The following is a 13,656-nucleotide window of genomic DNA, read 5'->3' as shown; positions in this document are numbered from 1 at the left end:
AAAGATTAGCTTGCTTGAACATTTTTGTGCTTAATTAGATAAAGTCATTATATTAAGTGTAGATTGCACATATACACCACTGAGCTTATAATTATTATATGTTTGGTGTGGATTGATTATTACTTGTACGTGTTGGGTACATATCTGCTTTACATGAAAGCACAATCACTGTACCAACTTGATTGAGAAAAATACTGTTGTATTTCCATGCACAGGCCTGAAGAGGGAGACTAGTCCTGGTAAATAGTCCCGGATTGGCTTAGACCTGGTTAGGAAAGCTAGGTATAACATCATGTTATGGTGTAGGTTGAGGTCGGCCCCACTAATTGACCTGGTTGTAAAGGTTGAGGTCAGCCCTGTACTAATTGACCTGGTTGTAATCGGTGCCGCTCCACCCATTAAGTGAGCCTTTAGTGGAATCCTCGAGTTTGCGAGCTAGAGGCGAGGATGTAGGCACAGTTGGCTGAACCCCGATAACATATCGTGTGTCTGTTTATATTTTTATACTTTATATTTACCGCACATGTATGTTATTGTGTGAATGATGCACATGATTTAAATTCCACATATTTTACTTATCTGTGCATTTGGGTAAACTGACGCTAGGTTGTGAATATATTGTTGCTGAACTAGTTGAGCTTAGGGGAGAAATTTTTAAATACCTAATTCAACCCCCTCTTGGGAATACACCAATTCCAACAATTGGTTTTAGAGCCTCGTGGCGCGCATTGACTCAAATGTTTTTGCTAAAAGATCGAGATGGCTCATATTGGTGTATCCCCATTTGGAGAGGGACAGTCACCTACTAGTCCTCTATTATTTTGTGGTGTCGATTACACCACCTGGAAATTTAGACCATATTTTTAAAATCTATGGAATGGAGGGTCTGGCTTGTAACTACTAAAGGAAGATGTGCACAAATAAATGAAACTGATTTTAACATGATTAATTCTAATGCCATAAATTTATTGTACTATACTTTAGATACTGATATTCTTCATGAGATTATGGCATGTAGTAGTGCACAGGAAATCTAGGATGAACTAGAAAAGAAATATGAAAAATCACAGGAGAAGGAGATCGTAACTCCTCCGAATGCTCCAAGCTCAAATGATCAAAAGGAGGTAAATCATGAGCTAGAAATCAACGAGGAGGTATATGATTCTCACTCTAGCTCATTTGATGATTATTGTGATGAATGTTGTGATGTATCATATACTGAATCATTTGATGATAATACTATTAATGATGCATGCGATGATTCTCATGGAAAATATTGCAATATATTGTGTGTTGAATCATCTATTAAACCTTGTGATAATTCTGTAAATAATTCATGCGATGTTAATTGTGAAAAATCTTGTGATGAACCATCTGATAGCTCATGTGATGTTTTGGCTAAAAATGCATGCAATGATTCATATAATAACTATGACATATCTTATGATGAATCATGTGCTAAATTGATGAATCAAAGGATGCCTTCATATGAAAAGCTAGATAAAACTTTATTGAAAATGAATAAATTTCTAGCAAAGTTATCTAAGCAAAAATTCATTTTGAAAAATGAAAACAAAAGCATGGTAAAGAAATTAAGATATATAAAAGATTATTATGCCATCTTAGAAAAGAGAAAGATTAAGAAGATATTGAAAATTATTTGCTTAGAAGAAGAAATGGATGATTATTCTAGAGCTTCACTCAAAATTAAAAATGAAAAGAATAATCATAATAAACCCTTAAGAATTAAAAAGAAAAGCATTTTCAAGATGGGTTCATCCTTTAAATCCAATTTTCACGCCTCATTGAGCAAAAGCAGAATAAATAAGCATAATATTTTATGTATATTCAATCCCTGCTTATTTTGAAAAACTATGTGGCACGTATGGTTTAACTGTTTACTCAGAAGTGCCAGAGGCTTAGAAAAGGATACGAAATGGATAATCATGAAATCAAACCCCGTAGGTCGTAAGGAAAAATGGATTTAAGTTAATATTACTTAATTATTTAATGCTTCCTTAGATCCTAGGTTTAGGTTTAGGTTTAGGGGGTTGTGATGACTATAGGTTTGGGAAGTGATTGTTACTTAAAATGAAAATCTTAGTATATACACTCACTAAACTATCTTGTTATACTATGACTCTTTATCCACTTCCAAATGGACATGGCATCTATGTCTAGTACTTAATTCTAAAAGCTTAACCCATGCTAACACGAAAATCCCAAAGTTAAGCAATTGTTGTCCACTGCACAAAATTGAGTGTTAGAGTTCTATCTTATATCATATATCACTATATCCTAAACTCACTTTTGAATATGAAAAACCTAAATCAAAATTAACTCATCACTCTAGGCTTAAAGCACTACTGATCATAAGTGATTAACATATATTAAGTGTGCTTTTCATAAGACATCTTGCTATGATCAAGATTAGAGGCAACCACTAAGGGATTCTAGTTTTATTGATTAAATGAAAATATTCTCTTTGAACTTAAAACATAAAAATCCTATAATTTCGGGTTATCTCATCCATAGGAAATCTTTACTATACCACGATCATATCAGGTAGAGATTTTGTTTATTCCCTACTTCGTATCCTTGATTATAATTATAATCATATCTAAAGGATACATACCATTGTCCAAAGAGCTGTATTCAAAATTCATATCCTCCACAATGCTCTTTGCCAGAATAAGTTAGGACATACTCTTTAGAATGCTTATCTTGTACAATGCCCTACTTTTGAATACTCTTCGAACATAACAAGAATTATAATCTTTAAGAGTATTTAATCTACTTCACTCGCACAGCTCTCAAAATGTTAAGTCATATCCTTTAGAGCTTCATATCCTTAGAAATAAGTTAAATGGCTAATATGATGGCCATAGGGTTCAACATATATGGAAATGCAATAATTAAGAAACCTATGCATGAATGATAAGAAAGAAAAGTCATTTGAACTTGGGCCTCTATCATATATTGAAATTCAAAAGTAAAGAGACATACATTGGCTTGCGATCTTGAAGAAGTATTGCATGTGAATCTTTGGTTCTCTAAACCTAAGCATGTTTAGCCAAGATTAAAACACAAAAAATCAAAACACTTGGCTAAGTAATTAGAAAATGAAAAGGCATAAATTGAATAAGTGCATAACTCAGGGGGAGCATTTTTCTTCATGAATATATTTATACGTTAAATGCTCTCATGATTTTTATCTTTTATGCCCATATGCATTCATATGAAAAGCACTAAATTCTTACTATTCATTATACGTTAAATCAGTTTATCTTCTAATGGATAGTTTATCTTTTGTTGATTGCTACCTAATTGCATGCTTAGTTTAGAATGCCTCCTGCATAGCAGATGCAGTTGATGAGAATTGCATGCTGGTAGTGGATATAGGTTCTTGTGATCCTTGAATTGAATCATATATTGCTTATTTGAACCTATCACGTACAGATTTTATGGGAAAATGTTCGATTTACAGATGGCATGCGCCAAATACAACACCTTACAGGATGGTGCACCTAGTTCTCTTAATCGAGTCTAATCCAGTCCAGTGCTTTCCTAATTGGGTCTAAGCAAGTTCAGGACTATTCAAAGCACTAGTCTCATACTTCCAATCATATGTTGGGAATACAATAGATATGAAAATTTACGTACAAACAAATGCTTCTTACACAAGCAGATATGTACCACTAAGCACAATACAACCAATGCACTCACCGATGATAAAGATTTAATGCTCAAGTAAGATTTTCCACTATATATCACAATCAAATAAAATATAAAATAATGTGAGAGATGCTAATATCTATACGATCCTTGATCCAAACATATAATGCACTCTAAATATTCATCAAGGAAATCAAGGCACAATATAATTTCTACCTCAGATATATTTCACCAATGAAGTGTAGGTAGTGATTTAGCTTCTAAAATAATTTTCGATAATCATATAAGAAGCTCTTGGGTCTTGCAATGAATTTGCAAAGACACACAAGCAATAAAAGGTTTTTTCGAAAGCAAAATGTGTATCAATCAAAATATGGGAAGAACTTTAAGAAAATACTCTCCAAAGAATTTTAAAATATGTAGTATATGAGAGTGATGATTCTTCAAACAAATATTTGAAGCACACAATAAAACCAAGTCAATCTCCATTTAATCTTGCAATTAATTTGCAAGTAATGAGAACAACAAAAATGATACTCTTTAAAAAATGATTTTATCAAAAGGAGTTTGAGAGAGTAGAACAAATAAGCTTGCAAAAATGAGGAGTATAAGCAAATAGGTGTATAAAAAAATTGAGAGAATTTTTTTTCCTAATCTATTTGCTAATCTTGGCTTAATCTTGCCAATGAAGTCATATATATAGATAAGCCAAAAATTTTGACCATTGGGGACATCAGGGAAATTATTAAAATTGTTTTAAATGTGTTTAACAAAAATAACCCTAATTTATCCTAATAAACTCGTGGTAAATTTTGGCCAACCCGAGAGTTTCAGTCGACCCCATTTTAAGTTCAGTCAGCCTTATTTGTAGATTCAGTCGACCAAAAGACTTTTGAACTACGGAAAATGGTCGGCTGAATCCAGGTGATTTACAAACCCTTCAAGGTTTAGTCAACTATATCTAAGTTCGGTTTGTTGTTCCACTGGTTCGGTCAACCCAACCATAATTAAATTGAAAGTTCGGTCGGTTGAACCATTGGGTGTCAGACCCGTGCGAGTTCGATCGACCATAGAAGATATGTTCAAAAACATTTGGTCAACCATATTTTGGTCAAATCGTTGACCCTTGAGAGGTTCAGTCGACTGAGCCGAGTATACACAACTGGGTTTAGTTGACCGAAACCCTTTCACATTTTATTTTAGGTCCAGATTTTTACTAAAGTTTATCTCTGATACACATGGTATGAATTGTAAGATAGAGGGGATAATTCTAAGTGTTTGTGCAAAGACCTAGGGTCTTTTCTATGACCTTTTTGAGCTTTTAAACTAAGGCCATATATTATAGACCCGAATGAATAATATAAAAATACAAATACAAATGAAAACACTCTAGGGCTTCATTTTCTTTGAGTCTCCATATGACATTGCCTGATCATGCTAAATTGATCCTACACACAAACTCAATGCACAGGTAAGATACTTTGAATTTGTCATAATCAAAATGAGATAAGAATCAAAAAGTCAACACCATCTTAGAGCTCCTAGTTGATTCTGTAGCTTTGTTACGTTTGAATTATATCTTGCAAAATTGGTTCACTTGCCTATCCGAAGAGTTTGAAAAGAAGAATGAAATTCATGTACAATATTAAATCAAAAACTCAAAATCAATGAAAACATTTACTAACAACATGGTCATTGACCCTTGAAAGAGAGAAGTTGGAAGAGTAAATCACTAAAAACATGTACTCGACAATTGAAGGCAGTGAAGGAGGCTAGAGGAGAAAGGAAGAAGAAAGAAAAATGAAGGAATGGTAAGTGGGAGGGAGAAGGAGAGGGAAGATGAAAGTCGGTTCTATCACATTTCAATTTTTTTTTTCCCTACACTAAAATCGACTTTCTAAAAGTCGATTGAGTTTAAATTCCATAAATATGATCCCATCTACAAACTATTTATGTTTTTTTTCTTTTTCTTTTTTTAAATATTCATGTGAAAAAACTCCTAATCCCACATCCTAAACCAATAGAAATATAATAAAATAATATGAAAGAATTTTCTTTAATAAACCAGAAACGTAAATATTAAAAGAGATCTGAAATAATGAACAATTTCTTTTTTAGTAAGATTGGGCTATTAGAGGAGGCAAAGAGCAAGAGCTAAGAGGCTTTTCTTATGAAATCACTGGAGAAGGAGGAGGAGGAGGAGGAGGAGGAGCTGAAGTTATGTGTTTAAAATTTCATTATCGTCTTAAGAATTTTTTTTAAAAAAATATCAAACATTTATTTATTGTGTGTCGATGGGTAGTATTTGTGAAAGCAATGTTTATGCAGCTTTGAAAAAATGCAGTTGAGTTTCCCGACTGGCTTAAAAAACTTGTAACCCTGATTTTTAGGGTTTGACAATTTAACAACTAGGCAAGCTTTCTAAGTCTATAATTGGATATTGGAAGAGGTTACAAACTTAAGACCTCCCAAGTCTCTTTCCTTGGAATCTCTGCAATATTTTTCACACTAACGAAAGAGAAAAGATCCATTATTTTTATTTTTTTTTTTTAATTTAATTTTATTTTTTTGTGGCAATTAGACTAAGATTTATAAGACGACTATAAGGCCTTCTTATTAGCATATACAAAATCTAGGAATAAGACAAAGTATATTAAATGTAATCTCAATAACATACGGAGAAGTAGTTGAGAGAAGATTAAATTTGATAACCAAGGAATTATTAGCATTAATAGATTTTGATATCTTGAATAAAATAAAGGAAGTCTAAAAGCCCAAGTTTCCCAAGGCCCAATATGTAGCCCAGGGAACCATAAATTTAAATTTGAAATTGGGAAAAGAAAAAAAAAGATTAAAATAAAGGAAGTCTGAAAGCCCAAGTTTCCCAAGGCCCAATATGTAGCCCAGGGAACCGTGCAGAGCTCATCAAGTATTAGCCCATTTCAGGCCTGTCAAAGTCCCATTAACAAAACCAATTGAATCTCAACGGCTCAAATAATTCAAAATACTATGAGTCTCACACAGAGCGAGAGCGAAGGCCAGAGCTGTGAGAGATCCCAACCTCCCAAAACCTCACCACCACAATGAATTCCTTCGCCAGCACCCTCTCCCTCTTTCTCTCCCTCCACGACGACTCGGAACTTGACGACAACGACCCCGTCCACCCCTTGCTATCCCTCTTGGACGCCTTACTCTCCTCCATGGCCGCCCTCTGCTTAACGCGCCACCACCTCCTAGCCCCCACCATCGACCGCAGCGTCGAGATGATCCCGAACCGTAGCAGCGATGACTTAGTTCTTCGAACCCCCGATCATGGAGATGGTGGCAAGAGAGCTTCATCCGATACCACTCCGCCAGTCCCCCTGATGGTGAAGAGCCGACAATTTACGGCCCTGTTCGATGGCGGTGAGAGCGTGGTGCGAATGCTTCGGTTTGAGGTATAGAAGTTTTTCGTTTGAGCGAGAGGGTTTCATTTGGATTTTTTAGGGTTTTGGTTGTGCAAAGATGGTTTAGGGCTTTGGGGACACGATCGAAGATGAAATTTGATGTACAGGGTCTTGATTTTCGTTATAGGAAAACCATTAATCCCATCTCCTTAATTTTTTTCCCCCAATATTCTGGTTTAGCTTGATCGAATACAAGATTAGGAAAATCTTTAATCCCATCTCTTTTTTGTTTTCTATATTCTGGTTTAGTTTTGGCAATTGCTGAAGATGAGGGGATGGGTTAGGATTTTTGTAACAATAGGGATTTAATGCAAATGAATATTTTCCTAAATCTACTTCCTCATTTTGATTTCTCTCCCTATTCATCTGTGTTTGTTTTGTGTTGGATTCAATGGGCTTGGTTAATGTTAATGTTGCTGTGAGATTTCCTTTTTTTTTTTTTTTTTTTTTTCGTGGATGATGCCCCTATGACCCAATTTACTGCCAGATTTAAACAACAAAAATGCTGTGAATTACTGCTTCAGAAAACTTGTCCAGCAGTGTTTAAAATTTGTCAAGAAAACAATGAATCTTGCAAAGGAAAATGTTTGAATTTACAGAAAAAGAAAGCTTGCCTCTTTGAGTTGTAACTTTTGTGAGAGTATTTATTTGTTCTAAAAGGTTTTGGTAAAAATTGATTTTAATGTGCAGATTAGATGATTCTTAGACAGCTTTTGGTCCTTTCTCTCTCTATCTTCGCCCCCTCACTTTTTCTTGTTCTTAGAACTTACGCTTTGAAATTCTTCAATCAAACCATCATCTTGTGATGCTGCCACACATTCGTCAGTTCTGGTCGCCACCCAGCTTCAAATTTTTAATTATCCTATGTTATTCTTCCAACTATCTTGACGTATGAGTAGATCTCCACATTTGCAACTGAAAAGAAGAGCTCTCATACAACTAAAATACTTCTAAAAGTTTATAAAGAATAAAGATAGACAACAGTTGATTAAAACCAGATATGTGGTGCTATTGCACTGTCAACACACTTGTTCTTGATGTTTTTTATTTATTTTACTTTAGTTCTAAATCTTGTATTATTATCCCTATAAACAGTTTTTCGACTAATTTTAACTACAAACAAGAAATCAGAACAATCCATAAGTATTCTAGTGCCTTGAAGAGCATGTGAAATTGTAGGAGCAACTCAATTCATGTCAACCTCTCACCAAAGATTTGGAGAGATTCATGTGTGCTCCAAAACAATATAATTCCAGAAAAATGGTATGAGATTTCTAAAAAAAAAAAAAACTAGCATTTTGAAATACGCAACACACAAATATTAGAAACTCTGGAGGCAGTAACCACTTCGGTAAGTTTTTTCTAGAAGTCGATGGGTAGAGACTTGGGATTAAATTCTTAGCTGCCAAACAGAAAAAAGATTGGAAACTTTTGAATACCTTGCATTTGTTGATTTCCTTGTTAATGTTAGGAACCTGTGAGCATCCAGATCAAAGTGACACCAAAGATTTAACATGGTTCGGTCAATATCGACCTACGTCCACAGAACACACAACAAATATTCACTATCGCCGAAAAAATTACAATTCCCTCATCTCTCTCTCCCTCTCTTCCTCCCTTCTTCCTCTCTGTTCTCTCTGAGCTTCTCACTATGTCTGCACTCTCTCTGCACACTATATTACAACTTCCACATCCCTCTATTTATAGGGCTTGGAATTTAAATCACAATTAAAATAAAATCAATCATGAATGGAAGTTACAACGGAGAGGTTAATGGTGGATAAATGCACCGCGTTTCTGACTCAGCTCCTAGCTTGCAACACGTCTCCAACTGTATCTCCTGGCTCCATCTCTAACAATCTCCCACTTGGAGACAGAGACAATCAGCATCATGAATAAATGATATACCCAAAATATGTTTTCAGGCATGAAGACCAACTGAAGTTAAACACAACTTCAGCTTCTCTGTAGTTGCCACCTTCCTGTCTGCTCAATTTCTACGGACTAATCTGATGGCTGTCAGCTTCACAACTGGTGTAAAGATGCCGGTGTAGTCAATCCCTTCCTTCTGCTCAAAACCTTTGACTACCAACCGAGGCTTGTTGTATCTTCTGGAGCCGTCATGCTCCTCTTCGATTCTATACACCCACTTGTTGTGAAGGCCTTTGGGCAACTTCCACATTCTGTTGGAGGTGAGGAACTTCACCTCATCCTTCATCGCAAGCTCCCACTTGCTCGTATCTGCCACCTGACATGCTTCATCATAGCATTTGGGCTCTCCTCCATCTGTAGGAAGTAAGTAATCAATATACCTTCTGTTTGGTATATAGGACCGAGTAGATCTCCTAAGCTCCGGAGCTAGAGTAGGAGACAGTGGTGCGACGTTCTGCTCCACTAGTTCCTCAACCTAAGGATTCTCGGCATTCTGCTGATGTGTCCCAACACATTATGAGTGGACCAATTCTAGTCCCTTCTTCTTTGGGGCATGGGTGTTTATCTGGAACTAACCCTCTTTTGTTTCCTGACTATACAATCCTCACACATATCAATCTGCACTGAATGTAGACCACTCAATTTTTCCTTTGAGTGCATCACCCTGAGTCCCTTCTCGCTCATGTGACCAAGTCGTTGGTTCTAGATGTTGCTATTGTCATTTCTTGTAGTAACTGAAATAGACATGGAGGCATTGGAGGTTAGAAAAAATGTTCCGCTTTTCTTACCTCGCGCAATCGTTAGTACACCCTTTGAAACTTTCCATTCATCGCCAGTGAATTTTGTCGTGTATCCCTCATTTGCCAACTAACCAATTGAGATCAAATTCTTTCTCAGGTCTAGAATATACCTGACATCCTTTATCTTCCATACTGACCCGTTTATATTGATCTTCACAACTCTCTTACTGGTTACGTTGCATGGTTGATCGTTGCCAAGGTACACCTTGCCAAAATTACCTGGTGTGTACTCCTCTAGGCAATCTCTGCAGCATGTGGCATGAAATGAGGCTCCGGAGTGTAAGACCCAAGACTCCTGCTTGCTCTCCAAAGAGCATATCAACATCTAATCATTTTCGAAAGCAATATTTGCTTCTGTCTTTGCCCTCATCTCATATTCTTTCTTCTAACTCCTGCACTGGTTCTTGTAATGACCAGCTTTTCCATAGTTCCAACACTCAATAACTTTTGTGCTCTGGGAACCTGGGTCCTGAGTACCTCTGGGATTTCTAGATTTAGACCGCTTAGGCCTAGATTTGCCGTAGTTGTTTGATTGTCCATGCTTGTTTCTTCTACCTCGACTCTCCATGTTCAAGGCTGAACTTGAAGTGGAGCTATGATTTGGCTGCATTCTTATTTCCTTCGTTAAAATCATGCTGACGACCTCATCGTATACGAGCTTTGATTTTTCCATGGAGCTACTGATGATAGTAACGACATCATTCCAACTTTTAGGAAACTGACTGAGAATCAGTAGGGCCCGAATCTCATTATCAAACGTTATCCCAATTGAGGCGAGTTGATCAGACAACTCATTAAAGTTATTCAAATGTCTGCTGAAACTTTCACCTGCAGACATGTTCACCGTTAAATCGTCTTTTCCTGAGATGTACTTTGTTTGCGGCTGAAGGCTGCTTGTACATATTAGAGAGCACATCCATCAGAGACTTGCTGGATGTTATATGCTTGATATTGAACGCCACAAATTTCGACAATGTCATTCTGATGGCTCCAAGGGCTTTTCAATTAAGCAACTCCCACTCGTCCTCGTTCATGGATGTTGGCTTACCCTTCAACGGTAAGTGCAATTCCTTCCCAAACAAATAATCTTCTATTCGCATCTTCCAAAAATCGAAATTGTTTCTGTTGAACATTTCGATTTTTGAGCTCTTTTCATCAGACATCTCGATTCACTGATCTAGAGATGGAATTAACTCAAATGGATAGCGTGGTTGGATTCGGAATGATCGAAAACCTTAGAAATGGTTCCAATTTCTCGAAAAACAAACCCAAAATGACTCCGAAAAGCTCAATCAAAGTTTGGTCAAACCTGGTCAAACTTGCTGACGCGGCAGGCTAACGTGGCAGTGGGGTCCACTTGCTACCATGGCAATATAAGGCCCACTGATGACGTGTTCGTTGAAATGGCAGAGTTGGGCCCACCTGTAGGCGTGGCAGTGGAGTCCACCTGCTGACGTGGCATGCTGACGTGGCACCTCTACTGATGTGGCACCTCCAGCTAATGTGGCACCCACTCGCTGATGTGGCCCTCGCTGACGTGGTGGCTAACGTGGCGCTGAGGCGGAGGGTCAGACCTGGGTTAGGAACCGGTTCTCAGGTTAACCCAGGCTGAGTCTGTGTACGGGTTGGGTCGAGTTCTCAGCAGGTGGGGTCAAGGCTGTCCGGGCGAGGAAGACGCGTGCAACGCGTGGGCGCATGGAAGAGTTGGTCACTGGCAAGGTGGCGAAGTGTCATGCTCTGGTTGGGCACTTGTGGGCGCGTGAGGGTTCGTTTGAACTCCGTTCGAGCTCGGGTCTGCACAGTTCTCTTCGTCTCGACGAGCTGAATGTGATGGTGGCCTTAAAACTTGGTTTCGATCCACTGGACATAGCTCTAATTTCGGGATCACTTCCAATCTGGCTTTCCTGCTCCAACCGGGCTCTGATACCACTTGTTAGGAACTTGTGAGCATCCAGATCAAAGTGACATCAAAGATTTAACATGATTTGGTCAATATCGACCTACGTCCACGGAGCACACACCAAATATTCACTATTGCCGGAAAAATTACAATTTCCTCATCTCTCTCTCCCTCTCTTCCTCCCTTCTTCCTCTCTGCTCTCTCTCTGAGCTTCTCACTATGTCTGCACTCTCTCTGCACACTATATTACACCTTCCACAACCCTTTATTTAGAGGGCTTGGAATTTAAATCACAGTTAAAATAAAATCAATCATGAATGGAAGTTACAATGGAGAGGTTAATGGTGGATAAATGCACTGCGTTTTTGACTCAGCTCCTAGCTTGCAATGCATCTCCAGCTATGTCTCCTGGCTCCATCTCTAACAATTAACTACGACGGCTATGGTGTTGATCACATTTAGGCTCATGTGGTGTCAATTTCGGAATGTCTCTGCCTAATGGGACTTTAAATGGATTTGGATTTGGCTAAAAAATTTTCTTGCTGCCAAATCCTTCCTCTCAAGCTTAATGTGTTGGCATAGTTTCAACTTTTTAGTTTTTTGGTTCTCTTGTTAAGTTCTTATGTAGTATGGATGTGCGGAAAGTCAAACATGCAATGAAGTCGGTTCTTTTGATTTAATAATTCAATAATGAAATATTTTAAAGCGTAAAATCCAGCAACACCTCCCGAATTCTCTTCCATGTGTTTTTGAAAACTATAAAAAAAACTTCTTAAGGTTTAAATTTAGTGACAAGATAAACCTTCGGCTAATTGACCGTTAGTCAACCTTTAAGTATATATAAAAAAATGAACAAAATAATAATTTTGTCATTTTTTATTCACTTGTGATTAGATCGCTTAAAATAATAATATTAACTTAATAAATAAATTCAAAAAAATTATTCAGTTCAGTACAATATGTTTTAGAAATTGAACTCGTAAATAAATTGGACACCTAGTTCTCAAGTTAACCACCTTGTTAGCTTTGGTGACCACATGAGCTTAATCGTCTTGTTTTGATGATAACAACTCATTAGTGGTTGTAGGTAAGTTTATCTTTGCATGTTAAGTTATGGTAAATATAATCACAAATGCAAAGATTAAGTAAATTCTTAATAGGTTGGAAATCATCAAAAAGGGGGAGCTTGTTAGCGTGGGTGACTACACTATCATATTTAATGTGCTTTGATGATACTAACCTATTTGTTATTCATAGTATTTTTCCTATTTTTGCAAATCATGTTTAGTACAGGTACTCGTACATGAAGTATTGGATCAAAGGCAAAGATCAGACTGAGTTGACATCAAGTAGGAAAGATCGAAATGTCACTCACTCGAAAAGGACCCAAGCACAACCAGTGGAAGCCTAATGTAGAATTATATGTAATAAGGTTTGTGTTTGAGGTAGTGTGGGTGGCTACACTATCATATTTAATGTGTTTTGATGATATTAAGTATGTGTGCACGCAAATATTCAAGGGAGCTTAAGCTCCGCTCATAATAAAAATAAATAAGTACTTAATGCCTTAAATCTCTTGCATGCTAAGTAATATTAAGAATGATAAACATGTGATAAATGTGCTTGAATGAAATTCATCCTTGAGCGTAAATGCACTTATGTATGCCTGAGACTATACCAGGGAGTTTAAGCCCATCCTTAAGATAAAGATTATAACTCACCTGCCCTATGGACTCACACTATTATTGTTTCTACTTTTTGAGCCCAAAGCCTTTTTAGCTACCATGAACATCATATCATGTCTTCATTAAATTATCTTTGATATGAATTGTTCCTGGTACACATGAACATCATGCATGACTTAATGTTTGATCTTTAGCGCATGTGTGTTCTAGGAAAGATT

At 36.9% G+C, this 13,656-nt stretch overlaps 1 protein-coding gene across 1 annotated transcript; it reads left to right on the top strand.

The window, feature by feature from the left end:
• The first annotated feature begins 6,665 nt into the window (after positions 1–6,665).
• On the top strand, positions 6,666–13,325 carry LOC131160828 (uncharacterized). Its single transcript, XM_058116711.1, has 2 exons — positions 6,666–7,112; positions 13,047–13,325. The coding sequence occupies exons 1-2, from the start codon at positions 6,759–6,761 to the stop codon at positions 13,089–13,091; spliced, it is 399 nt and encodes a 132-aa protein (XP_057972694.1). The 5' UTR covers positions 6,666–6,758; the 3' UTR covers positions 13,092–13,325.
• The last annotated feature ends 331 nt before the right edge of the window (positions 13,326–13,656 follow it).

The sequence above is a fragment of the Malania oleifera genome, chromosome 1, assembly GCF_029873635.1.
Source record: "Malania oleifera isolate guangnan ecotype guangnan chromosome 1, ASM2987363v1, whole genome shotgun sequence".
NCBI classification, from domain to species: domain Eukaryota; kingdom Viridiplantae; phylum Streptophyta; class Magnoliopsida; order Santalales; family Ximeniaceae; genus Malania; species Malania oleifera.
The sequence above is the reverse complement of the archived record's forward strand: the minus strand, read 5'-3'. Positions and strand labels throughout refer to the sequence as shown.